General features: G+C 48.5%; 1 protein-coding gene and 1 pseudogene across 5 annotated transcripts; both read right to left on the bottom strand.

Annotated features, from left to right (window-relative positions):
- Positions 1 to 3,266: 3,266 nt before the first annotated feature.
- Positions 3,267 to 22,615, bottom strand: Ubap1l (ubiquitin-associated protein 1-like). 5 transcript variants are annotated; one of them, NM_001111145.2, is made up of 7 exons: positions 22,557 to 22,615; positions 14,307 to 14,541; positions 11,516 to 12,103; positions 9,685 to 9,894; positions 6,634 to 6,735; positions 5,761 to 5,845; positions 3,267 to 3,399 (listed from the first exon to the last, which is right to left on the bottom strand). In NM_001111145.2, exons 2-7 carry the CDS (start codon positions 14,424 to 14,426, stop codon positions 3,350 to 3,352), a joined length of 1,155 nt encoding a protein of 384 aa, NP_001104615.1. In that variant the 5' UTR covers positions 14,427 to 14,541; positions 22,557 to 22,615; the 3' UTR covers positions 3,267 to 3,349. The 5 variants fall into 5 exon arrangements, with proteins under 5 accessions (NP_001104615.1, NP_001360838.1, XP_017168745.1 ...); NM_001373909.1 differs by lacking the exon at positions 3,267 to 3,399 and having other exon boundaries at positions 3,429 to 5,845; XM_017313256.2 differs by lacking the exons at positions 3,267 to 3,399; positions 22,557 to 22,615 and adding an exon at positions 12,641 to 12,872 and having other exon boundaries at positions 5,287 to 5,845; positions 14,307 to 22,549.
- Positions 18,149 to 18,755, bottom strand: Gm17875 (predicted gene, 17875; annotated as a pseudogene).
- Positions 22,616 to 22,937: the final 322 nt, after the last annotated feature.

The following is a 22,937-nucleotide window of genomic DNA, read 5'->3' as shown; positions in this document are numbered from 1 at the left end:
TTTCTCCCATCAAGGCATTGTCTCTAGAACACAAACCCAGTTCCCTCACCACTGTCGGGACCTGGGATAGTGCTTCCCAGGCAGGAGTCCCCTCAGTTGGTTTGTGCAGATGGCTTGCCCTGCTGCAGATACCAAGAATATGCTGTACCTCTGACCTGTTCCTGAGGGTCCTGCAGCCTGGAGAAGCTCAAAATGCATCCTTTAGCATCCGCCTCTTACCCTGAAACTAACTGCCTCCTTACCTCCCCCAATCCCTACCCAAAACCAACTCAGAACTGTCCCTAGAGTACTCAGGCTCTCTCTCTCTCTCTCTCTCTCTCTCTCTCTGTGTGTGTGTGTGTGTGTGTGTGTGTGTGTGTGTGTGTGTGTGTGTGTGTGTGTGTATTGTGTGTGTGTGTATGTGTATGTGTGTGTGTGTGTGTGTTTACCACATCCATCAGGGAGCTTAGCCGTGTGTAGCACAAGTTAGACTGGAACTCAGTGAGTTAAGGACCAGACTGGAAGGCCTTTGGGTTTACTCTGAGCTCCTTGGGACGGGCAAGGGCAGCACTCAGCGGCACAGGCTCTGCAGCAGGAACAGATCTCACTTCTCCAAGGCCAGGACCAGAAGGGGCTCTCAAGGAAAGGATCCAAGAGTACATGCCAGAGTAAGCTGGCCCCAAGCAATGACATGTGTCCACTCCTGATCAAGGGAGGACAGGGCACCTTGACAGTGCACTAAGATGGCTCACAGCAGGGGGAGGGGCTGCTTCCCCAAGTGCTTGGGAGTTACCTAAGCACAGAGCTTGCTTAAGTTCTTGGAATTGCCTGGCTACTTAGGGAACGTGGAACGAGGCTAAGCCATGCCCTGGGGCTTGTCCCAGGCCCCCCAGCTCCCCAGCACCCTAGCTTCTATCTTTGTATCCTCATCTGGAACCCAGTGAATGTCTCTGTTCAACCTGGAAACATTTTCTTAGTGACAAAATAAACCAAGTCATAGGTTAAAAATCTCGAGCAGAGAAACATCCGATGACGCCACGTGGGCAGTTGCCCAGGGGACACAGAGCTTGTATCTCCTGAGTGGGTGGCCTTATAAGGACAGGTTCAGGCGGAGAGTGGGCAGGAGGGAGGGCCACCAGCAGTGGCAGCAGCCTTGGAGGCTGGGGATGGGTGCCCCACCACTGGGCAAGGTATGGAACCACCAGGCATTCTTGGCTAGGACTCAGTTCTACAGGGGGAGCTGGCCAAATGCAGCCCAGGAACCCCTGCTCCCCACCCTACCCCTACCCCCCACCCCCAACTCCCACCCCCAACCCCAGCACCTCTTGCTGTCATCATCAGCCCAGGCAGCAGCCTGTATTACACCAGCTTCCCAAGTCAGAACTCTGGCATGTCATTGAAGGACCGAGACCATTTCCTGTTTTTTGGTTTTTGTTTGTTTGTTTTTTCCATCCACTTTCACCCTGACCCATGCCCAGCTGGGATGTTAGGCAATAAAGTTACATATAGTGGGAGAATTAGTGGATTGTTTCTGTATTAAAAAACAAAAGCAAGCAAGCAAACAAACAGACAAAAAAAAAACCCAGGGTCTTATGTAGCCCAGGTTGGCCTCAAACTCCAGCTGTAGCTGAGAATGATTTCTGATTCTCTTGTCTCTACCTCCCCATTGCTGGCTTTGCCAGTATGAAACCCTACTCCTGGTCTGTGTGGTACTGGAGTTTGGATCCACAGTTTTGAACATGTTAGGCAAGCATTCAACCAACTGGGCCACACCCTAGCCATAGCCAAATGAGTTGTTCTTTGGTGGCAGTTTTGACTCATGACCTGGACAGCAGCTCCTGGAACACGGGTTTGGGGGTGGAGAGTGGAAGGGGGATGAGATGGGGGGATGGGATGGGGCAGGGACAGGAACAGGACAGGGGACTATACTCTTAGAGAGTCCAACTTGCCCAAGTGTTCCCGTGACATCAGCATACGTAGGAACTAAGGTTTGGATCCTAGGGTCTGAAGGAGAGATTAGTGTCCTTGAGGTGACCCTCTCTCATTAGGAAAGACTCCCGTGAGCCCCTGAGGCCCAGATCCCCCTTACAGTGGGACTCATGGTTAAGGTTGGAAAGCTGGCCTTCCAACCTTGGCTGTCTTTCATGGTGCCTAAGACCTCATCATAGTCTAAGGTCAGCAAAGAGCTGTGTGATCTCACAGGAGACCAGCTGAGGCTTCTCCAACAGCAGGCAGACAGGAGGACAGGGGGGCTACAGGGCAGATTTGGACCTAGGAAATGAAGGAAAAGACTGACAGATGGGGAGGTCCCAGAAGAGATCCCAGGCTGAGCTCTCCACCTCAACCAGCCGAGATCTAGGGGTGTGCCTCTCCACTGTCCCCTGCATGCCAAGGTCAAGGCTGAGAGGAGACTGTGGTAGCATCTTGGCCAGCACTCCTCCTGTGGCAGGAGAAGCATGACAGCTGCAGGAGGCAGACTCACACCCAAGCAAGAGCAGGACAGAGAGGGGAGCAGTGCCCTGGCGGCCCAGCCTTGCCTTGGCCCTGGCCTCTGGGAGGGGCCGCCCTCTCTGCACATCAGCCATGGAACTAGGAACTCAGGGGCACACAGAAACTCCACCTCGCTCTCATTCCTTTCTAAAATAGGAATGTCCCACGTATGGCATAAGCACAGTTTGTAACCATTCATCACGAATTATATGGGGGAAGCACTGTGCCGTGAGGCAGCCTGGATAATGATGCCCCAAGGGGTTCTGTCCTAATTCCTAGCACCTGTGAACCTGTCCTTTCCATGTAGAGTGGACTTTGCATGTGGATTGGACTGGGCACCTTGAGAAGGCAGATCACCCTGGCTTAGTCCCATGCCCTGGGACAAACAGCAGGGTGCTTCAGAGGAAGTGGCCAAGGGTAAGCTAGACAGAGACAGTTTGCACTTTGTTCCCTGAGGGCACAATGAGCTTGAGAGCTCAGCCTGAAGTGGCTTCTAAGACAACTGTCCTGTCAGATTGGGGGCCTTCTTTCTTTACCCTGCTGGCATGCATCTCCCAGGGAACTTAGAGGGGACCGGAAAAGAAGAAGACAGGGGTGATGAGAAGCAAGACTGGATCTGCTATTTGGGCCAGGCTTGGCTTTGCATGGGGCTTAGACTGCACCATCTTTGTGGTCTCCCTTGTAGGGGTCATCATATCCAGAGGCTGATTTCAGGTAGCCTGTGTGTGTCATCTGCTGATACCTCAGTAGCCACCTGACCCTGAATAGGACTCATAGAGGCACCATTTCCCCAGGTGATCCTTCCATAATCCTTTATTTTGGATGCTTTCTTCAAATCTGCTGATCAGAGAGGTGTGGTCCCTGGGAGGGACAGGCTTGCTCAGGGGTTCTGAGGTTGGGTGCAGGATGCTGCTGTTTTCCCTTCTGAAGCTGTGGAAATGAATGAGAAAACCAAAGACTTTTATTTTTAAGATTTTTTTTTTTTATTTATATGAGTACCCTGTAGCTGTCTTCCGACACACTAGAAGAGGGCATTGGATCTCATTACAGATGGTTGTGAGCCACCATGTAGTTGCTGGGAATTGAACTCAGAACCTTTGGAAGAACAGTAAGTGCTCTTAAGTGCTGAACCATCTTTCCAGCCCCTAAGGATATTTCTGACCCACAGTTTGAGAGGGTCCAGCTGACAGTTGCTCAGGTCTGTTGTTTGGGGGCCGTGGTAAGGCAAAGCATTGTGGTCTATGAGACAGCAAAATGACTCACATTATGATAATCAGGAAGCAGCGAAGAGAAGGGAGGCCAGGGTCCTCCCAAGGGCATGGTGCGGCTCTTTTCTTCCTGGCCTCACTTCAGTCCCCACCAGCACCATCAGCTGGAGACTAAGTCTTTAACATGTGACCCTCGAGGGGACGTACATGTAAGCAGACTATAAGAGCTGGTGTTCATTAGATGACGGGGAGAACGAACAGAGAAGGGTGGTGGCTACAGAACAAGGAAGGAGATATATGTGACAGGTTGGCAGATGCAACGAGTGACAGAAGCATCCCGTGCATGATCCCAGTCAACCAGCGTCATTGAAAAGTTTTAACATGTATTTTATGAATGAGAAACTGAGGCACAGAGAAGATAAGCAACTTTCAAAAGATCACACAGCTAGTTAGCTATAAGGCTAAACTCGTAGCTCCGTCTGATCTCAGAGTGTAAGCCTCAAACTTTATTTTTCCACCTCCTAAAAATAATTAGTGAAGGGGATAGGGCTTAAGAGGCGCCACCCCTCCTTGAGGAGCTATACTATAGATCCTATAGGCAGTTGATGACTGAAGGAGAGATATTTTCTTCAGTGATGTAGTTACTGGTAAATCCCCCCCGTGCTTGGCAAACAACCCAAATTAAACTTAGGAAATCATTATTTAAATGAATGCAAATAAAAATCTAAAAAACGATTATTGCAGACTAACCATTTTTCATTCATAATCAAGCAATAGTTTCCCAGGGATGGGAATGAAAGGGTTTGTGGCAGGAAGGATGGCAGTGGCAAGAGCCTTGCGGGTCACCTCTCATTCAAGGGCCTTAATACAAGTGGCACCTGAGCCAGATTAACTTAGCTAGAACAGGAAACGCCTCAGGTCCGCCACAGCATCTCAGCGTTCACACTTCAATTTTACCCTCTTTTCCAAGTTAGTTTGGTTTTGGTAATAGACTCACAGCCACCTGCATGCTCTCTAGCTGATTTTCCCAAATACTTCTCTGTGCATTGCCTCCAACTCACTCAAAGCCAGGTAGAGGGCCAAGGAGCATTCTCAATGCCATGTCAAGCCGAGTGGCTTTGAAACTTAGTGGAAAGGACAAAGGGTCTCTGTAGGCCTCAGGAGACCTGGGTAGCTGCCCCAGACTTGCTGTTTCAGCTTGTAGAGGTTCCCAGTTCACGCTGAACAGGGGAATGAAGCCGTGACACAAGGGCACTCTCCCTGAGGTTTCCACAGACCTGGGCTCCAGCTTGATTTATAGACCAAAGAGAATGAGAGAGAGTGAACCCAAGAACGTTGGGTTGACTGCAGTCAGAGGCAGGGCACTAACCCTTTGGCCTCTGACCTCTGCTTGCCTGAGTCCCAGGCCACTCCACCGGCTGGTCCTCTCAGTCTCTGGAGGTCTCTTAAACACAGGCTTTCGGTGGCTGGAGACAACTGTCGCATTGACCTTCCCAACCCCACCATGCTCTCCACCTGCTGCCTGTAAATGTGAGAGGCGGCTGTTTGTATCTACTGCTGCCTGGGCCTCCTCTGTGCTTCTCGGTGAGCCCGAGATGCCTTCTGAGTCTTATTGGCTTTGTTGTTAATGTTGTTGTTTTGTTTTCTGAAATCAGTTTTCTCTGTGCAGCACTGGTTCTCCAGGCTAGACTCGAACTCAAGAATCTGTCTTTCTCTGCCTCCTGAGTGCTGGGATTAAAGGCATGTGTCACTACACCTGGCTTTGATCTTGCTAGGTTTTGTTTATTTTATTTTATTATAATTACTGTTTTTGTTTTTTTACAGCAAGGTTTCTCTATGCAACCCTGGCTGTCCTGGAACTCACTGTGTAGACCAGGATGGCCTTGAACTCAGAGATCCTCCTGCCTCTGCAGCCCTAGTGCTGGGACTAAAGGTGTGTGCCACCACCACCGGCATTATCTTTTAATGATTCCATTGGGATGGATGGCAGGTCTGGTCCTTCACTGTCAGCCATGCATCAATGTCCCAGCTTGTCACTGGGCACAGGCCACCAGCTCCTCCAGAGCCTGTTCGCGCCGATTACCGTGGACCAACAGCACCTCCTTGATCCGGTCTTGCTGGAAGCCCATGTCACTGAACTGCTTCCAGAGCCGCAGGAACTCCCCTGCCTGAAGAGGAGGCACAAAGGGTACTTTACCACCACGGCTGCCTCAGTCCTGAGTATCCCCAACCCTGGTGCCTTCTGACCCTCAAAGCAGCCCAGAAAACTGTGCTCCCTTCCCTAGGGACGCCTGACCCTGGGCCAATGCCTGTCATCTTCCTCTCCCTCTGGGGATGTGCGGAAAGAAGGTGCCAGCCTTGCTGAAGTGCTCTCATGTGGTTCACTCTGGGCTCCCTGTGATTGGCATTAGGGCAGCAGCTCCAGGAGAATGCACAGGGGCATCTCCTGTGAGCTGGCATGCTGGGCTCACCCAGCTCAGCCTCTCCTGAAGACTCCCCCTGAGTTTTCCTCTCCTGGTTGGTACCCAGTCCTTCTTGCAAGTCCCAGTTCTGTGAATTGCCGCCTCATGACTGTAGTAGGAGCTGTCATGGTTCGAGTTACTTTCTGAGTGCCTAGAGCTCCCTGGATGCCGAGGGCAGCAAACTCCCTGAGTTCAAGCATCTTCAGACGGCTCCTACATGGAAGTCTCAAACCCAGCAGGCATCCAGTGATACGTGTTTTGTTGACACAGTTACTACAGCGAAGCCCCTGCTCCTCCAGCCTCCAGTTCCCTCCCCACCTCTTCATTCGCTGACTCCTACCTTTGACTGTGCTCCACTTCTCTAGGTCGGTACTTTCTCCCCTGTGTGAGCAGGCCAGTTCCCTTCTGACCAGTCCACACGCAGCTCTGGGGCCACCACACCCCTGCACCCCATGCTCCCATTCCCTGGGGACCAGGTGGGAGGCCCAGCCCACCTGATGCTCGGAGAACTGAAACATCTCCATGGCCTCATCCACCAGCGCCTCGTCGTAGCCCTGCCGCAGCAGCCTGTCGCAGGCACTGAGGTAGCCGAGAAACTGGGCCAAAGAGGGCAGAGACGGAGAGACAGTAAGAGGAGTGTCAGGGTCAAGCTAGGGGGCCAACCAAGGGTCTTACAAAGATCATGTGTCCTGAACAACCCGTCATAGGTAACAGGAAGCCAACAGAATTGGAACAGGCTTCCCTTGAGAACCAGCAGAGGGGTGACAGCAGGCTCCTCAATAAATGTCCCAAGTTGAGGGATAGAATCCAAGAAAAGAGCTGTTCATGTGTTTACAGAGCCTATGTGGGGTCCAGGACAGGCTTTAAGCAAGTAACTCAACCTCCTCACCTCAGCCACCTCACGGACGACCACCAGCTTAGCCATCCTTCTCAGAGGAGCACCTAAGTGCAAAAGGACCCTCCTCGCCCATCTCTATGCACCCCCACCCCACCCCAGACACACCTGTCACCCAGGGTGAGTGGAGTTCACACCAGACCTCAGTCTGCACCACAGCTGGGGGAGGGGGCAGAGAGGCAGGACGTTTCTTCCAGAGCATACATCCTGGTGCTGAAAACTTGTTCTAATCACCCCCTGATTTCATTGTGGGGACAGGGTTCTTTGGCCTTCAGGGTAAGTAGTATCACCTGAGGACCAGGCTGGCCTGCCTACATAGGGAGCTTGAGGTTAGCCAGTAATATGGTAAGACCCAACTCAAAACACAAACAACGAGAAACAAACTAAGTGTTGCCTTAAGGTAGTGAAGTTGGCAGAGTGCTTGCCTATTGTGTATGAGGTTCAGTCCCCAGCAACATATAACTGGGTTCTGATGGTGCACTGGGGAGGTGGAAGCAGGAGGGTCAGAAGTTCAAGATCGAGCTGGTGAGATGGCTCAGTGGGTTAGAGCACCCGACTGCTCTTCCAAAGGTCCAGAGTTCAAATCCCAGCAACCACATGGTGGCTCACAACCATCCGTAACGAGATCTGACTTCCTCTTCTGGAGTGTCTGAAGACAGCTACAGTGTACTTACATATAATAAATAAATAAATCTTTAAAAAAAAAAAAAAAAAAAAAAAAGAAGTTCAAGATCAAGGCTGAGGAGCTGGCTCAGTGGGTAAGAGTGCTTGCATCATAAATGTGAGGGCCCGAGCTCAAGTGCCCAGCCCCCACATAGAAATCTGGATGCTGCCACATGCGGGCCTAAAACCTCAGCACTGTAGGAGGCAGAAGCAGAAAGCCTGGGGCTTGTTGGCTGCCAGCCTAGCCCTGGGTGCAGTGGGAGAGCTGTCTCAAGGGAACAGAATGACAGACCAGGGTATTTTCTCTGGTCGATCACGCATTTGCACACACACATGCACAAATACTACGCTAGACCACACACACACACACACACACACACACACACACACACACACTAATAAGTTAAAGATCACTCTTAGTTGCATAGTGAGTTTAAAGCCAGTCCTGCCACATGAAATCGTGCCTCCAAAACAAATGTGCTGCCTTTCACCATACCCTGGCCTGCTCACGTCCTCAGCTCCCTTCTTTTCTCAAGGCCTCTGTCCAACTCCCCATCTAAGGCTGGCCTCATTCTCCTCCCAGGAGGCCTCTCTGCAGACTCTGTCTCCCCTGGGCCATCCTTGGGGCTCTTAGGCTCCATCCACCCAGGGCAGTGCACACAGCTTTGCTCTGACTTTATGCCCACTGACTTCTGTCCCACAGTGGCGGAGGTTAAGTCAATCCCTACTGCACCAGCAGGGGAAGCAAAGGAGCCATGTGCATAAAATGAATTAAGAACGGCAAGGAACTCACAGCTTAGTGAAGGAGATAAACCAGACATGGGAGACTACGCCAGTGCCGGGCAAATCAAAGCAGGCTTTATAGGGACAGGTGCCCACCAAAGGAGAGCCATGTGTGTGGCTGGGAAGGAGGAGGTCGGGTTTCTGTTGACCTTCAGGGCTGGCAGGAGCACAGATTGTCTAGCCAGCCATGTGGTTTTCCAACTCTTGGAGCTCCTGGTCTGTTTGTCCCAGCACAGCAAGCAGCAGCTAAGAGCAGGCTGCCTGGAACAGGAGGCTGAATAGCTGCAGACACAAGGAGCTGGGTGCTCCTGAGAGAGGAACTGTGGGACACCCAGACCTGGCTCTCAACATATCTGAAAGCCACTTACCCCCAACACCTTTCACGGCTGAGGACATGGACAGCCTGGCAGAGCTGACAGCTTGTCAAAGAGTCTTAGTCCTTTAAACCTGGACTAGTCTGTGAGGTGGAAATGACTGTACAATGTGAAGGCTAGGCCAGGTGACCTTGAAGTTTTTGCTCTTATACTCTTGGAACTAACTGGACTAGTTTTCTGAAGAAATGTGGTGCAGTTAGTTGGCAAGTATCACCAATCACTGGACTGAGGCAACCGTTCTAACTGAATCAGCAAATATCACATAGAAGTAAGAGACTATCTAGAAAGATGTGATAGTATCTGAGGAGGATACCTTAGGTGGACTTACTTCTGTATGGCCTTTACACATATTTGCATACACTCTCACACTAGCACATACATGGACAAATACACATATACACGTTCTCATAGAGATTGGCCTATTGGAGAGTTCTAGAGAGGTTCTTGGCTGCTTAAAGCTTCTGAATCCGGTATGTGGTACATGGACTAGGAGAAGGGTTTGACTATGGAGATCCTTAAATGGTCACAGGGATTCCTTGGGAAGTCCTGTGGAAAAGAGATCAATAAGGCCTAAAAATTCAATCACTAACTTGGTAATTTGTGCCAGGTTGAGGTTCTACCACTAAAGAGACGTAAGCAAGGGCTGGGCCTCTAGATCAGTGGGAGAGAGCTCGCCTACTATGTGCAGGGCCCTGTGCTGATCCCCAACACTGCAAGAGGGGGCACGGGAGAGGGGAGAGAGGAAGCAAGACCTTGATCAAGTTAGAGGGGAAAAGCCATTTGACCTTTCCTGACTCTAGCATGCACTCCTCAACCCCGGGCCCACTCACCTGGCTCAGGCTCTGCCTCCCTGTCTTCTGCAGTGCCTCCATGGCCCTTCCCAGGGGATAGCCCAAGGCGACCACTGGCCCAATGAGGTCTTGCTCCTCTTCGGTCAGGGCAGACAGCAGGTCGGGTGCTGAATCAGGATGCAGTCTACAGGAGACGAGGGGCTGGGGTGTCTCCCTCAGAGGTGGTAAGCAGGTGTATGGGCTGAGGGACTGAAATACAGACAGGATGGCATGTCAGCAACCAGAGGAGGTCACAGTCAGCTGGGCTGAATATCTTAAGATGTGGCTTTGTGTCCTACTTTCTACACTGCAGAGAGCGTTGGGTCCTGCAGGCTCCAGGTCTCAGTCTCTGTTCCCTTTCTCAGATGCCAACAGAGCCATCTTGGAACTACCTCATCAGACTGTTAGGAGGCATAAATCTGAGCCTGAGCAAGGTGATTAATTAGCAAAGGGCCCAGTGTGCAGAAGCTGTCAGCAAAAGCTACTGTTTCACTTAGGGCTTGCGACACTGCAAATGAAATATGACCGGTAGCCTAGATGTGGTGGTACATGCCCATAATCATAGCTACTTGGGAGCTGAGGCAGGAGGATTGCTTGGCTCCTGGAATTCAAGTTGAGCTTGGGTAGCATAGTGAGAGGCCAGATGAGGAAGAAAGACAAAAGGCAGACCAAGTACATAGCTCGGTTGGTAGCATGCTTGCCTAGAATGCACAAGGTCCTGGGTTCGGTCCTTAACATCTCATACACAGAGCTTGGCAGTGTATACTGTAATCCCAGATGCAAGAGGATAAATAGTTCGAGGTTATCCTCATCTACCATTACATAGCAAGTTTGAGGTCAACCTGGGCTACATAAGATTGAAAGCCAGGCTCAGAGGAGTCAGTGACCCAACACACAGTGCACATTTGTGATATGAATCCACCTTGAGGCTGCCAGACCCAGTGACTTAGTGAGAGGAGCTATCTCCCCAGCCACACTCCTAGACAAATGGATGGACCTGGAGGGCATCATCCTGAGTGAGGTAACCCAATCACAAAAGAACTCACATGATATGTACTCACTGATAAGTGGATATTAGCCCAGAAACTTAGAATACCCAAGATATAAGATACAGTTTGTAAAACACATGAAACTCAAGAAGAACGAAGACCAAAGTGTAGACACTTTGTCCCTTCTTAGAATTGGGAACAAAACACCCATGGAAGGAGTTACTGAATTATTTCTGATTGAGCCACCAAGCTTCTACAGGCCTTCTCCGTGGGGGAAACTTTAGATCTAAGTCTTCAACTGGCATTCATTGAGCGCCCCCTGTCTGTAGGGCCTACTGTTAGGTGCCCAGGAAACAAAAATGAATGTTATCCCAAACCGCACCTAAAAGAATTCATATTCCACTGCAAGAGAAAGATGGGACTTGAAACTGTGGTTATTAATTATTGTGATGTGTGCCCCTGTGTGAAATCAAGAGAAGGGGGAGCCTCCAGGTAGAATATACTAGACTGCAGGAAGGACCACAGGGCCGGGTGGGAGAAGGTTACAAAGCACTGTATGAGCCGGGCGTGGGGGTGCACACCTTTAATCCCAGCACTCGGGAGGCAGAGGCAGGCGGATTTCTGAGTTCGAGGCCAGTCTGGTCTACAAAGTGAGTTCCAGGCCAGCCAGGGCTACACAGAGAAAACCTGTCTCGAAAAACAAAACAAAAAACAAACAAACAAACAAAAAAAGCACTGTATAGGGGGGAAAAAAGCACTGTATGGAAGAAGGACCCTAGGTTGGGGACCCTTAACCTGGAGGCCTTGGCTTGGAGCCTGTGGCCTTGGAGGAGAGTTCTTACAGCAACTGTGGGCTTGTGGTTCCGCAATGGAGGCATGGCGCCGGCGGTGGCGGGTCGTGGAGGCAGCTCCGAGACATTTGGGAGCTGTGGTGCTGGGCCAGGGGCTGGAGCCGGGCTGGTGCTCAGGCTCAGTGTGCGATGGCCGCGGAAGCGGTGCAGGAGGGCTCGAGGACACGCGGTTAGTCTACTCTCCGAGAGCCGCCGCCTGGCGTCAGCCAGCTCAGACCTCATGTTTCGCAGCACATCCAGGGAGCAGCGACGATGGCTTGTAGGGGAGCCGGGCTGAGGGCTGCTGGAGTCCATGCCCTCCTCACAGGCAGAGGAGGTGTCTTCCTCGTCCCCCTTCTCTTCTGTTTCTTCTTCCTCCTCCTCCTCCTCTTCCTCCTCTTCTTCAGGAGGTTCTTGCAGTCCAGCCTCTGGGTCTCTGATTTGAGCAGGTGCAGGCACCTGACTGTATTTTGGACTGGCCAGTAAGAACCAGGCTGGAGGGGCTGATGCAATCCCCAGGTCATTGCACTGATGGGAGCAAGATCCTCGGATGGCTGCTTCCACCCAAAAGAGAGCCTTCTTTTCCAGGCTGAAGTCATACTGCAGAGAGATGAACAACATGAGGCTCAGCTGTGGCAAGCCACGGCCATGGGGCCACAGCCCTCAGTGCTTGCTTGGGGACCCTGTTCAATTGTCAGTTGGGGAAATTTCCTGGCTCTAAACTTCAGGTATCCTCAGGGCCCACTTCCATCTTCCCTTACAGATGTTTCTGAGGCCAACAGATGTCAAAACGATTTAGTGATAAACCCTGGCAAGAAGGTCAAATCAAGTGAATTAATAATCATGCTAAAATGCCAATATTTAAAAACCCTCCTCTCAAGGCTGGGGAGATGGCTCAGTGGTGAAGAACACTGGCTGCTCTTCCAAAGGACTTTGGTTTAATTCCCAGCACCCACATGTCAGCTCACAACTGTCTGTAACTCCAGTTCCAGGGTATCTGACACTGTCACACAGACATACCATGCTGGCAGAACACCAATGCACAGAAAATTGAACACACACACACACACACACACACACACACACAAAATAAAATAAAACCATTCACCATTCAATATGTCACCGAGCAATAGCTACCTCAAAACACTCCACTAGAGTTCTTGGGGCCTGGGGGCTTAGTTCCGATGGCTTGGTGCTCGCTTAGTGCACACAAAGCTCTGGGTTCCAACCCCGGCACCACGCAGACAGGGCATGGCTGTGCACACCTGTGAGCTCAGCCCTTGGGAAGCAGAGGTTTGAAACCAGGAATTCAAGGTTCTTCTTGGCCTCAGAGTGATTTAAGACCATCCTGGGCTACATGAAGCCCTGTCTCAAAACAAAAACAAAAACAAAAACAAAAACAAAACAAAACAAAACAAAACAAACAAACCAGCAATTACTGAATAAATCTTCATTCTCAGGACCTCGGGTTTCTCGTGAGCAAAACTGTTAAGAGCTGGACTCCTTTTTATTACTGTCTTGTTTTTGACATGTGTCTCACTATGTAGCCCAGGCTGTATGGGAACACAGCTCTTCCTGCCTCGGCCTCCTAAATACTTGGATTGAATAGCACGTGCTACCATGCACAGGAGCTCCAGCCCAGCTCCAAAGTTCCTGGGAACTTTAATTTTTAATATCTGTGTCTACCCTATGATATATCTATGCTATAATATGGGTAACTCTTCCACCTTAGCTACTGTTACAGCCCTATGTTTTATTATGAATGCAACATATATCTCTCCCCTATATCTTTAAGTAAACTCATTTCCATAGAAAGTTAAATCATGTTTATCCTGAGGTTGCCTGTGACACCCACCCTGCAGAGCGCAAGAAGCTTTCAGGCCTCCAGCAGTGTGCTCTGTCTGTGGACTACTAATCCGTCCTAATGTGCAAGCAGAGCTACTTACACCTTTTTTTTTGGGGGGGGGGGGGGGGGGCAGGGCCTCTCTATGTAGCCCTGGCTGTCCTGGAACTTGATCTGTAGACCAGGCTCCACCGGCCTCTGCCTCCCGAGTGCTGGGATTAAAACTGTGCACCCATATGCCGGGGCCTAGCAAACACAGAAGTGGATGCTCACAGTCAGCTAATGGATGGATCATAGGGCTCCCAATGGAGGAGCTAGAGAAAGTAGCCAAGGAGCTAAAGGGATCTGCAACCCTATAGGTGGAACAACATTATGAACTAACCAGTACCCCGGAGCTCTTGACTCTAGCTGCATATATATCAAAAGATGGCCTAGTCGGCCATCACTGGAAAGAGAGGCCCATTGGACTTGCAAACTTTATATGCCCCAGTACAGGGGAACACCAGGGCCAAAAAGGGGGAGTGGGTGGGCAGGGGAGTGGGGGTGGGTGGATATGCGGGACTTTTGGTATAGCATTGGAAATGTAAATGAGCTAAATACCTAATAAAAAATGGAAAAAAAAACAAAAAACTGTGCACCCAGCTAGCTGCTTGTACTTTTAACAGAGGATTCTGGAGATGGAGTCTTATCAAGAGGGACTCTAACAGCTGATGAGGAGACGAACCAGAGTATGCTGGCAGTGACAAGCACTTCACACAGGTCGCTCACACAGCTCCCAGCTGACCTAGGGAAACAACCTCACAGCCCAGACACCAGTCTTCTCCATGGAAGTTAGTGACTTGTTTCACACTCCCTAGACTCTGGGAAAGCAACCCAAGCTTCCCTTTACAATCATGAGACAGGCCCCAGGGGCTCAGCCTCAGGCCTTAGAGCCAAGAGCAAAGTTAGACACTCACTTACCATTGTGCCCAGCAGGAGCTCTCTACAGTCCGGGACACTGAGCTCAGGCACGGGGTGGGGCTCTGTGTCCATCACAAAGCCCTTGGACACCTTGAAGGGGACACCATCGAGGGCATTCATTCTTCCAGAGAATGGTGGGACAGTCTCAGAAGTAAGTGGCCAGACAGCAGGGAGAGGCTGTAGAGTCCTCAGAACTGGGCTCAGGCCACACTCACCTATGTGGTGGCCCTCACAGCTGGAAGGAAAAGATGTAGCGGCCAGTGTTGTACAGAGAAGAAATGAGTAAACCCCACAGCATCCACATTGGCTGCTTTCTGTCTAAGATACAGTATCAGGCATGCCCAAGCCAGACCCATAGGCTGCATGCACCCCAAGATAGCTATGAACAGGGCTCAATAGAAAACTAGAAACATACTTAAAACATTATGAGATTATTTTTCAATTATTGCCTTGGTTTGATAATTCAAACCCGTGTCATTCTTCGAGAGTTGTCCTCTAACCTCCACATACGTGCTGTGGTGTATATGCATGTGCACATATACACAATAATAAAATGTAAGTTTTTTAAAGAACAACAAAATAAAGTATACATCTCTATAGGCTAAAAGGCAATGTCCTCAACCGAGGAAAGAATATCTAACCGTCTACAGCAAACACCCCATTCCACAGGAAATAATGAAAGGTGCACTCAAGACTGGAGGTGACACAAGGGGGTCAGACCACCGGCTCTTCTGTTCAGCATGACGCCAGATGCTAGCTTGTACAAAGGGGGAAAAGCTAATACAGATACAGATTGCAAAGAAGGAAAAAACAACCATTATTTGTAGATGACACAGTTATAGGAGCCAAGTCCAAAGGAATCTAACAGAACTCTTAGAATTAGTAACACGACTTACAAAGGACACCGGAGACACAGTCAACACCAACAGTAAACTGTATTCTTCTGTGCAAACAACAAACCATGTAAAAGCATTTTTTAAATGTAATTAAAGAAGCAGGACCTGGTGGTGCACACCTCTAATCCCAGCACTGGGAGAAAGAGGGGGGCATCTTTGAGAGTTTGAGGGCAGCCTGGTCTATAAAGAGAGTTCATGGATAGCTGGAGCTGTTATACAGAGAAATCCTGTCTCGAAAAACCAAGATAAATGCATACATACAATTAATTAAAGAGTAACTTATTAAAAATAGACAACTGGGGGCTGGCGAGATGGCTCAGTGGTTAAGAGTACTGACTGCTCTTCCGAAGGTCCTGAGTTCAAATCCCAGCAACCACATGGTGGCTCACAACCATCCTTAATGAAATCTGATGCCCTCTTCTGGAGTATCTGAGGACAGCTACAGTGTACTTACATATAATAAATAAATAAATCTTTTAAAAAAATCCTTAATGAAATCTGATGCCCTCTTCTGGAGTATCTGAGGACAGCTACAGTGTACTTACATATAATAAATAAATAAATCTTTAAAAAAAATAGACAACTGGTGTTTATTGAGATTATATCTACCAACAAGTACTTAATCTAACACAGTATGTGTAAGGCCTCTATATAAAAAATCAAAAGCTATCAGATTAAATAGAGGTGCATACCCTGGTCGAAGATGATAGATAAACTTCAATATATAATTCTTGGAAATCTAATGTACAGATCCCAAGGATTAAAATTCTATCATGTTTTGGGTATAAATTGGTATGCTAATTCTAAAACTAAATGAGATGCAAAGAACCAAGAAAAGCCAGGACAGTTTCTTTTAACTTGAATGTGTGTCTGCATGAATGCAGTTGATGTATGCACACAACAGAACAGCTTCCCAGAGAGGCAAGAGTGCTGGGTTGCCTGGAGACGGAGATAGGCAGTTGTGAGCTGCTCAACATAGGGTTGGGAGCCTAACTTTTGGCCTCTGTGAGCTCAGAAAATGCTCTTAAGCACTGAGCCATTTCTTTAGCACCAGGGCAATCTTAAAGAAATAAGGTGAGAGGGGAGGGATGTGGGAGACAGACTACAGACAGACAGACAGATAGACAGACAGACAGACAGAAAGACAGACAATCAGAGATCTACTACTGGGAGACAGAGGCAGGAGAATATCTGTAAGTTCAAGTCAGCCTGTTCTACTGTCCATGCCAGTCAGGGCTACACAGTGAGACCCTTTCTCAACAACTAAAAAACAAAACAAAACAAACAAAAACAAACCAAGCAAGCAACCGCTAACATCCCCCAATCAACTAACCAACAAACAGAACAAAGTGGTGGCAGGTGACCAGAAGAGTGAATAGCCCAGAGGCAGACCGCACGATACAGACCCTTGACTAATGAGACATTTTGCTTTGTAGAACAGTAGAAAAGACTTTTCAATAAATGTTCGGGATCAACATGATACCCATATTGAGGGAAAAGAGAAACAATCTTGGGTCTGAAGATATAGGTAGTGGTAGCATCCTTGCTTATCATGGCAGACCCTCAGAACTGGAAACACTGGCCTCTCCCTCACCTCACGCACTAAGTTCAGCCCTACAGTTCTAGATGTGAATGGCAGGCAAGGCAACAAAGCTGAAAGTGTGTGTGCCATCGTGTTGGAATAAACAAACACTTCTTTTTTAAACTGAGTGTTTTACCTGCCTGCATGCTGTGCCTTGTGCTTTTAGAGACTAGAAGACATCAGATCCCCTGAAACTGAGTTACAGTTGTGAGCCACCATGTGAGTGCTGGGAACTAAGCCCAGGTCCACTGAAGGAGCAGCAAGGGCTCTTAACAGGTGAGTCAGCTCTCTATTCTGAAATAAATCCTTCTTTTCTTTGATCGTTTGTAAGGCATTCACTTTTATCAAACTGGGCTGGAGACTGTGCACAGGTAAGCCTTTGGCTGTGTCACCATCTCAGCCCATTCCCAGGGAGACCAAAAGCCTTCTCATAGCTCAAGCTGGGGGGACAAAAAGGGGGCCATGATGACTGACTATTTGAAAATAAAAATAAAAATTAAAAAGTATTAAAGCAGAAAAAATTTAAAAATCTGCAATAAATATAATGTATACAAAAGCAATACTGTCATGTCTCCTGCATGAACTCAGAACATAGACTGAGTCATCTTCCTTTCTAGAGTAGGAGGCAGCTTTTGGGAGGAAGAGGGACTTCCTGTAACCAAGTATCTTATTGGAATTATTATTAAACAAAAATGTTCAATCAGTCTTCAGCCACAAAGTACAACTTAAGGATGCTTCTCCAACCAGCTGTGGTCGCCCTCACTGTTGCAGTTTTTAAATCCCGAGTCAAAAGCACTAGAACAAAACAAACAAAAAATTAAAACAAAGCACAAAGCCATGCCGGTGTTGTCTTATGTTTTCCCGCACAAGTTAGGTTTTGTCAAGGAAAGCTGTACCCAGAAGCCTTGTTGGAGACGGATGAGTGGCTCACTGTTCTGCCTGTCCATCCACATCGGCTGGATGGTAAACAGTGAGGTCAGGATGCGGCTGCCAATCCAGAGTACCTGTGCTCAGAGAGGCAATGGCCTTGATCTTCACAGAGCTGTGAGCCAGAGCAGTGCTATCCTGCATCCTGTTGACCATGCCTGGGAACATGGTAGTACCACCAGACATCACTAGTTAGCATGGAGGTTTTTACATCACACTTCACAATGGAAATACAGTTTTCTGGATGTCACAGGATTTTATAGCCAGGAAGGCTGAAGAGTGCCTCAACGAAATGGAACTTCTTTTTGCCAACAGTATGGCCTGGTTGTAGGGTAGCTAGTAGCTCTTCTTCTCCAGGAAGGAGGAGGGTGCAATAATGGCTGTCTCTTGTCCCAAGTCCAGGACAACATAACAAAGCTTCCCCTTTGGCAGTGGCGGAAGCTGTAGCCATGCTCAGTCAAGATCCTCATGGGGTAACCTTTCAGGTCTAAGACAGTCAGGTTCAGGATGGTGTGGGTGAGAGCACAACCCTTGTAGATGGGCACAGTGTGGGTGAGAGAGCAACCCTTGCAGAAGGGCATAGCATTGGTAAGAGCATAGCCCTCATAGATGGCACAGTGTGGGTGAGAGTGTAATCTTTGTTGATGGTAGCAGCGCAGGTGACTCTGTCTCCAGAGTTCATGGTCCCATCAAGCTTATGCAGGGATAGCACATCCCACGTGGCTATGTAATGGCTTGGGTGTCAAAGGTTTTGAACATGATCTAGGTAATCTTTTATGGTTGCTTTTAGGGTTCAGGGGGAGCCTCAGAGAGCACCATGGGATACTCCTTTGGGGCTACACACACCTCATTGTAGAAGGTGTGGTACTAGATCATCTCCATGTCGACCCAGGTGCCTTGTTCCATGGGATGGATACTTTAGAGTCAGGATGCTTTTCTTGCTCTGGACTTCAATACCCATAAAGGAATCCTTCGGCTCAAGTCCACCATCACACTCTGGTATCTCTGACAGCCCAGGATGGAGGTAAAGACTGCTGGGGCAGCTGGACAGTGGTGCTTTTAATCCAAGCACTCAGGAAGCAGAGGCAGGTGGATCTCTGTGAATTTGAGGCCAACCTGGTCTACAACTTGAGGCCCAGAACAGTTAGGGTGGTTACACAAAGAAACCCTGTTGCAAAAAAATAAAAAATACTGCTAGGAGCATGGGGCTGCTTCATAAAGAAGTTTATAAAAGACCAAGGATGCAGAGCCAGTCTGGGTGGCATAGGCCTGGGTGGCATAGGTCTGGGTGGCACAGGTCTATAATCTCAGCACTCAGAAGTCCGAGGCAGGAGGATCACAAGTTCAATGCCTACCTGGGTTATAGAATGAGGTTAAATCAGGCCTGGCAATTTAGTAAGACTCTGTCTTAACATAAAGGTAAGAGGAGGGCTGGGGCTACAGAGCTCAGTGGTGGAGTGCTTGCTTAGCAGACAGGAAGCCCTTGGCTAATCCCCAGTATCACGTGTATATAAATACAAAGAAATAGGCTAGCCATGAAGACAATACTGATAAACTGGATTAAAGTTAGAAGTCCTAGTCATCAGAGTTTAGAGACAACCAGAACGGGTGACTCATATTTATGCACTGTCGGTAAGGAAGTAGTCAGTACTAGTCCACAGTGCCTACCGAGGCAGAAATCCTAGAATTAAAAACTCATCTTCATATCACTTGTCATTTGGATAGCACTGTAGTGTTATCTGCCCTTGATTTAGCAATACAAGAAGTTCACTACTTTGGAAAAAGCAAACCAAAATAACAGCAAACAAACAACAGCAACAATACAAAGGAAAAAAAAAACCTTTCACACGGAATTCAAGCTCAAAACTACCTATAATACAAAGTGAACTCCTGAACGTACATAGCCTGGCAGTTTGCAAATGAGAGGAGCATGGACCAGGGTATGGCTCTGGCTCCACACAATCTGTCATCACAGACAGGACGAAACAAAACCCTGCTGCTTGGGGTCACTGGTCGGTCATCCTGTCCCTAGGACAACCTCATGGAGAGCTAAGGTGGGTAATCTGGGAACAGACAGGTCACGTGACGGCCGGTGCCCAAAGCCCTTAATTCCCTCATCGCCTCCCCCACCTGTCTGTTCTCATCATCGTTTTCCTGCCTGAATTCGCATCCCTGCACATCAGTGGATGGCTCTCTATGCCCTTCTATGGGCAACAGCAAGCAAATCTTGGGGTAGCCACCAAAATCTGCTTTATCAGCTCAGTTTTACGGGGTCCCAGTGAGGTTGAAGGATATTACAGGAGGCTCGGCAAAGTTCAGCAGGTTTTCCTACCCTCAGATTTATCTTTCAGTCTCAGCTATCACTGAATTTTGAATTACAGAGAAGAAAGGGCCCAGGTTCTATTGAGACCCAAGTGTAAAATCTTGTCCACTTGAGGTATAGATGTAACAACCCCTTTCCTCATCTCCACTTGACATTTGCATCCCTGTTTTCTGCACAGTCCTGAATGGGCTTCTTTCTAGTTTGAATATTCTGAGATCTCTTTCTGAAGAACACCAAGGGCAAGCACGGGATTCAGAGCTAGTTAGAACATTTAGAAATGTACCAAGGAGCGCTTCTGGAAGGGGCAGCCTAGTCCTTGTGGGGCTTGGGAAAGCTTTAGGAAACAGAACAGGTTTGACTTGGGTATCAAAGGGTAGGAGAATGAATTGTGAGCAGAAAAAGAATCAAAGAGCAGGCATCCAGAGAAGGAACAGCTTGAGGCAGGAAGCAGATCAGGACCCTGCAGGATGGGGTGGTGGGTCACAGATATGTAAATGTTATGTGCAGTCTGCCTCAAGACTTCAGGGTAGATTGGGATCCTCCTGGGGAGGACTCTTGAATTTTGAGTTCTGACTCCAAACACTAGGTGGCAGAGAAAGCCCTGAGGGGTTGGGATGGGGTGAAGGTGGGGGTGGGGGGATGCATAGGGAAAGCAAGGGGGTTGTATGCTTCAGTGCCTCAGCAAACTATAAGCCAGCACATCTTAGATTCCCATCTGAGTATAGGGCTGGACACTGGAGTGGGTGTTAGTCACAGTGACTGACCTAGGTGGGGTGACACCGAATGACTCCCTACTCTAAAGGACTCCTTCCTTGTTTAGAGCTTCAATTACCTGCCAACAATTGCTACATTCTGTCTCTTCTGAGATCAAACTCAAACACCTGCCGATAAGTTTAGAGTGCCTCTGATGTACTCACAAAGCGAATTTCACCTTTCTTCCCCCAAATAAACTCTCCTCCCCAGAGTTCTCTGTCTCATAGTATGATGACCCAATCCAGGTGCTGACTCACTCAGTTACTCTTACCACCTCAAATCCTCCTTGAAGTTTGAGAGGCTGTCTGTGTCACCCTATGTCCATGGCTACCATGAAAACCCATGCTGGTGGTACCTCACTGGGACAACTCACCTCCATTTATCTTCTCATGTGCCATTGTTGTATTTTTGTTCCACACACTGAAGCAATATCATTTCAAGCTGCAAAATTAAGCTCCAAGCCTTCCTCTTTCCATAGCCCTCAGGTGCTTTCCAAATAAAAATTAAACTTCTGGAGGTTTGCAATGGCTCAACTGATTCTTACCCAAGCAACTCCGGCCTTCGTTTGCAGTGGTCCCTCAGCCCCCACAACATCCCTGCTAGCTACTCCTGATTCTGTGTTTGCTTCTCTTCTCATATGCTACTTAAAAGCCTTTATTTTCCCCAGAGCTGAAACATCGTCTGCTTACCAGCAGCCTTCTCCAGGAACCTTCCTGAATCATGTTAGAGGCAGTTCCTCCAGACTGTCTTTGAATTTCTAAACAGCCGAGGAAGGCCTTCAATTTCTGATCCTCCTGCCTTCACTCTCTGAGCGTGGGAATCTGACTTTATGGAGTGCCTGGGGTTGAAGCCAGGGCTTCATGCATGCTAGGCAAGCATTCTGCCAACTGATGTACATTTCTACCTCTCCCCCGCTTATCTTCTCTGACCCACAGTGTACTCCGTGAACCAGGACACACACGCAGATGCAACAGTAACTTACTCTTATTACACTACAGTTCATCTCACTTAAATGTGTTGTGTCTGAAGAAAATTCCTACTTAAGGATCTCGTAGAACCTTCAAGTACTCCAAACAGTTTTGGCTGCTGTCTCAATGAGCATCTCCCTTTTAACCAGTGCTCTCTGTGGGGTGATAGGGTGTCTCTTAGCATCCACAGGCACTTAGCATGAACTATCTGGACAATGAAACTACGGAGGTGTTAGCACTTCCCTTTAGCACAATCACAGTGACGATGGAGAGCTTTATCTGCGAAGCTATGGGATCAGGGAAGGCTAGTCTGACAGAGTAAGATGGAGAGCCATCAATACCAGGAAGCCAGGAAGTCTGGCCACTCCTTCTTATCCTCTTAGCACCTAAATTACAGTACCCAGAAAAATGGAAAACAAAAAGTCATCCTCCAAAGGACACAGTTCAAATCCTGGTTTCCTGATCCTTACATGAATTAATAGAGTCGACAGCTGTCTCCTGATGTGCAGATATACAAGTCTATACAAGCCATCTGCCTCAAACCCTCATTGTTTGCTTCAGAGATTATGAGAAAACAAGTGTATTACAAAGGCAACCGGAATCTGCTTTGGAAACAAAATCTTTAGCTGCAGCCAGGCGTGGCGCATCGGGAACTTCTGTGTGGACATACGCAGAAGTACAAAGTTCACTCAAGTTCACTCACAAGTGAAGCAGAATGATGAACTAGCTGAAAGAAGTGTTTTTTAAACGTGTCATTCAAAACAAGAAGCTAATTGGAAATAATACATAAGTTGTACTGACCTTGTGGTTCGCAGGAGGGCTTCTCTGTCGACAGTATATGAAGATGTGAGTCGTACAACAGATGGAGCAGTCCCAGCTAAGCTTTTTAAGAAGTCACATGAACACAGACATGAAGGCTCTTATCGTGATTAAACCAGCTGGCTTGTTGCAGCTAACTCCCAGACAGCACAAGCTCAGGAACTCCAGCTAAATACTTAAGTGTTCCTCCAACGGCCTGCTACTCTTCCTGTATTTATCCAATTGCTCCTGTTAGTCTCGCACAAGTCCTGAGTGTGTGTGTGCTTTGTTTTATTTTGTTCATATAATGTAATCAATCTAGGGTTAGTGGTTAGAAGTACTGGTTGCTCTTCTAGAGGACTCAGGGTTTGATCCCTAGTACCG

This window comes from Mus musculus, chromosome 9 (genome assembly GCF_000001635.26).
Source record: "Mus musculus strain C57BL/6J chromosome 9, GRCm38.p6 C57BL/6J".
Taxonomy (NCBI): Eukaryota; Metazoa; Chordata; class Mammalia; order Rodentia; family Muridae; genus Mus; species Mus musculus.
Note: the sequence above shows the minus strand (reverse complement) of the source record. Positions and strands in the feature narration are given on the sequence as shown.

Coding starts and splice junctions, on each gene's coding strand:
- Ubap1l (NM_001111145.2), bottom strand. CDS start 14,426: ATGAATGCCCTCGATGGTGTCCCCTTCAAGGTGTCCAAGGGCTTTGTG. Junction 6,736..9,684: donor GGAGGCAGAGCCTGAGCCAG/GTGAGTGGGCCC, acceptor TCTTTGGCCCAG/TTTCTCGGCTACCTCAGTGC. Junction 5,846..6,633: donor TTCAGTTCTCCGAGCATCAG/GTGGGCTGGGCC, acceptor CCTCCTCTTCAG/GCAGGGGAGTTCCTGCGGCT.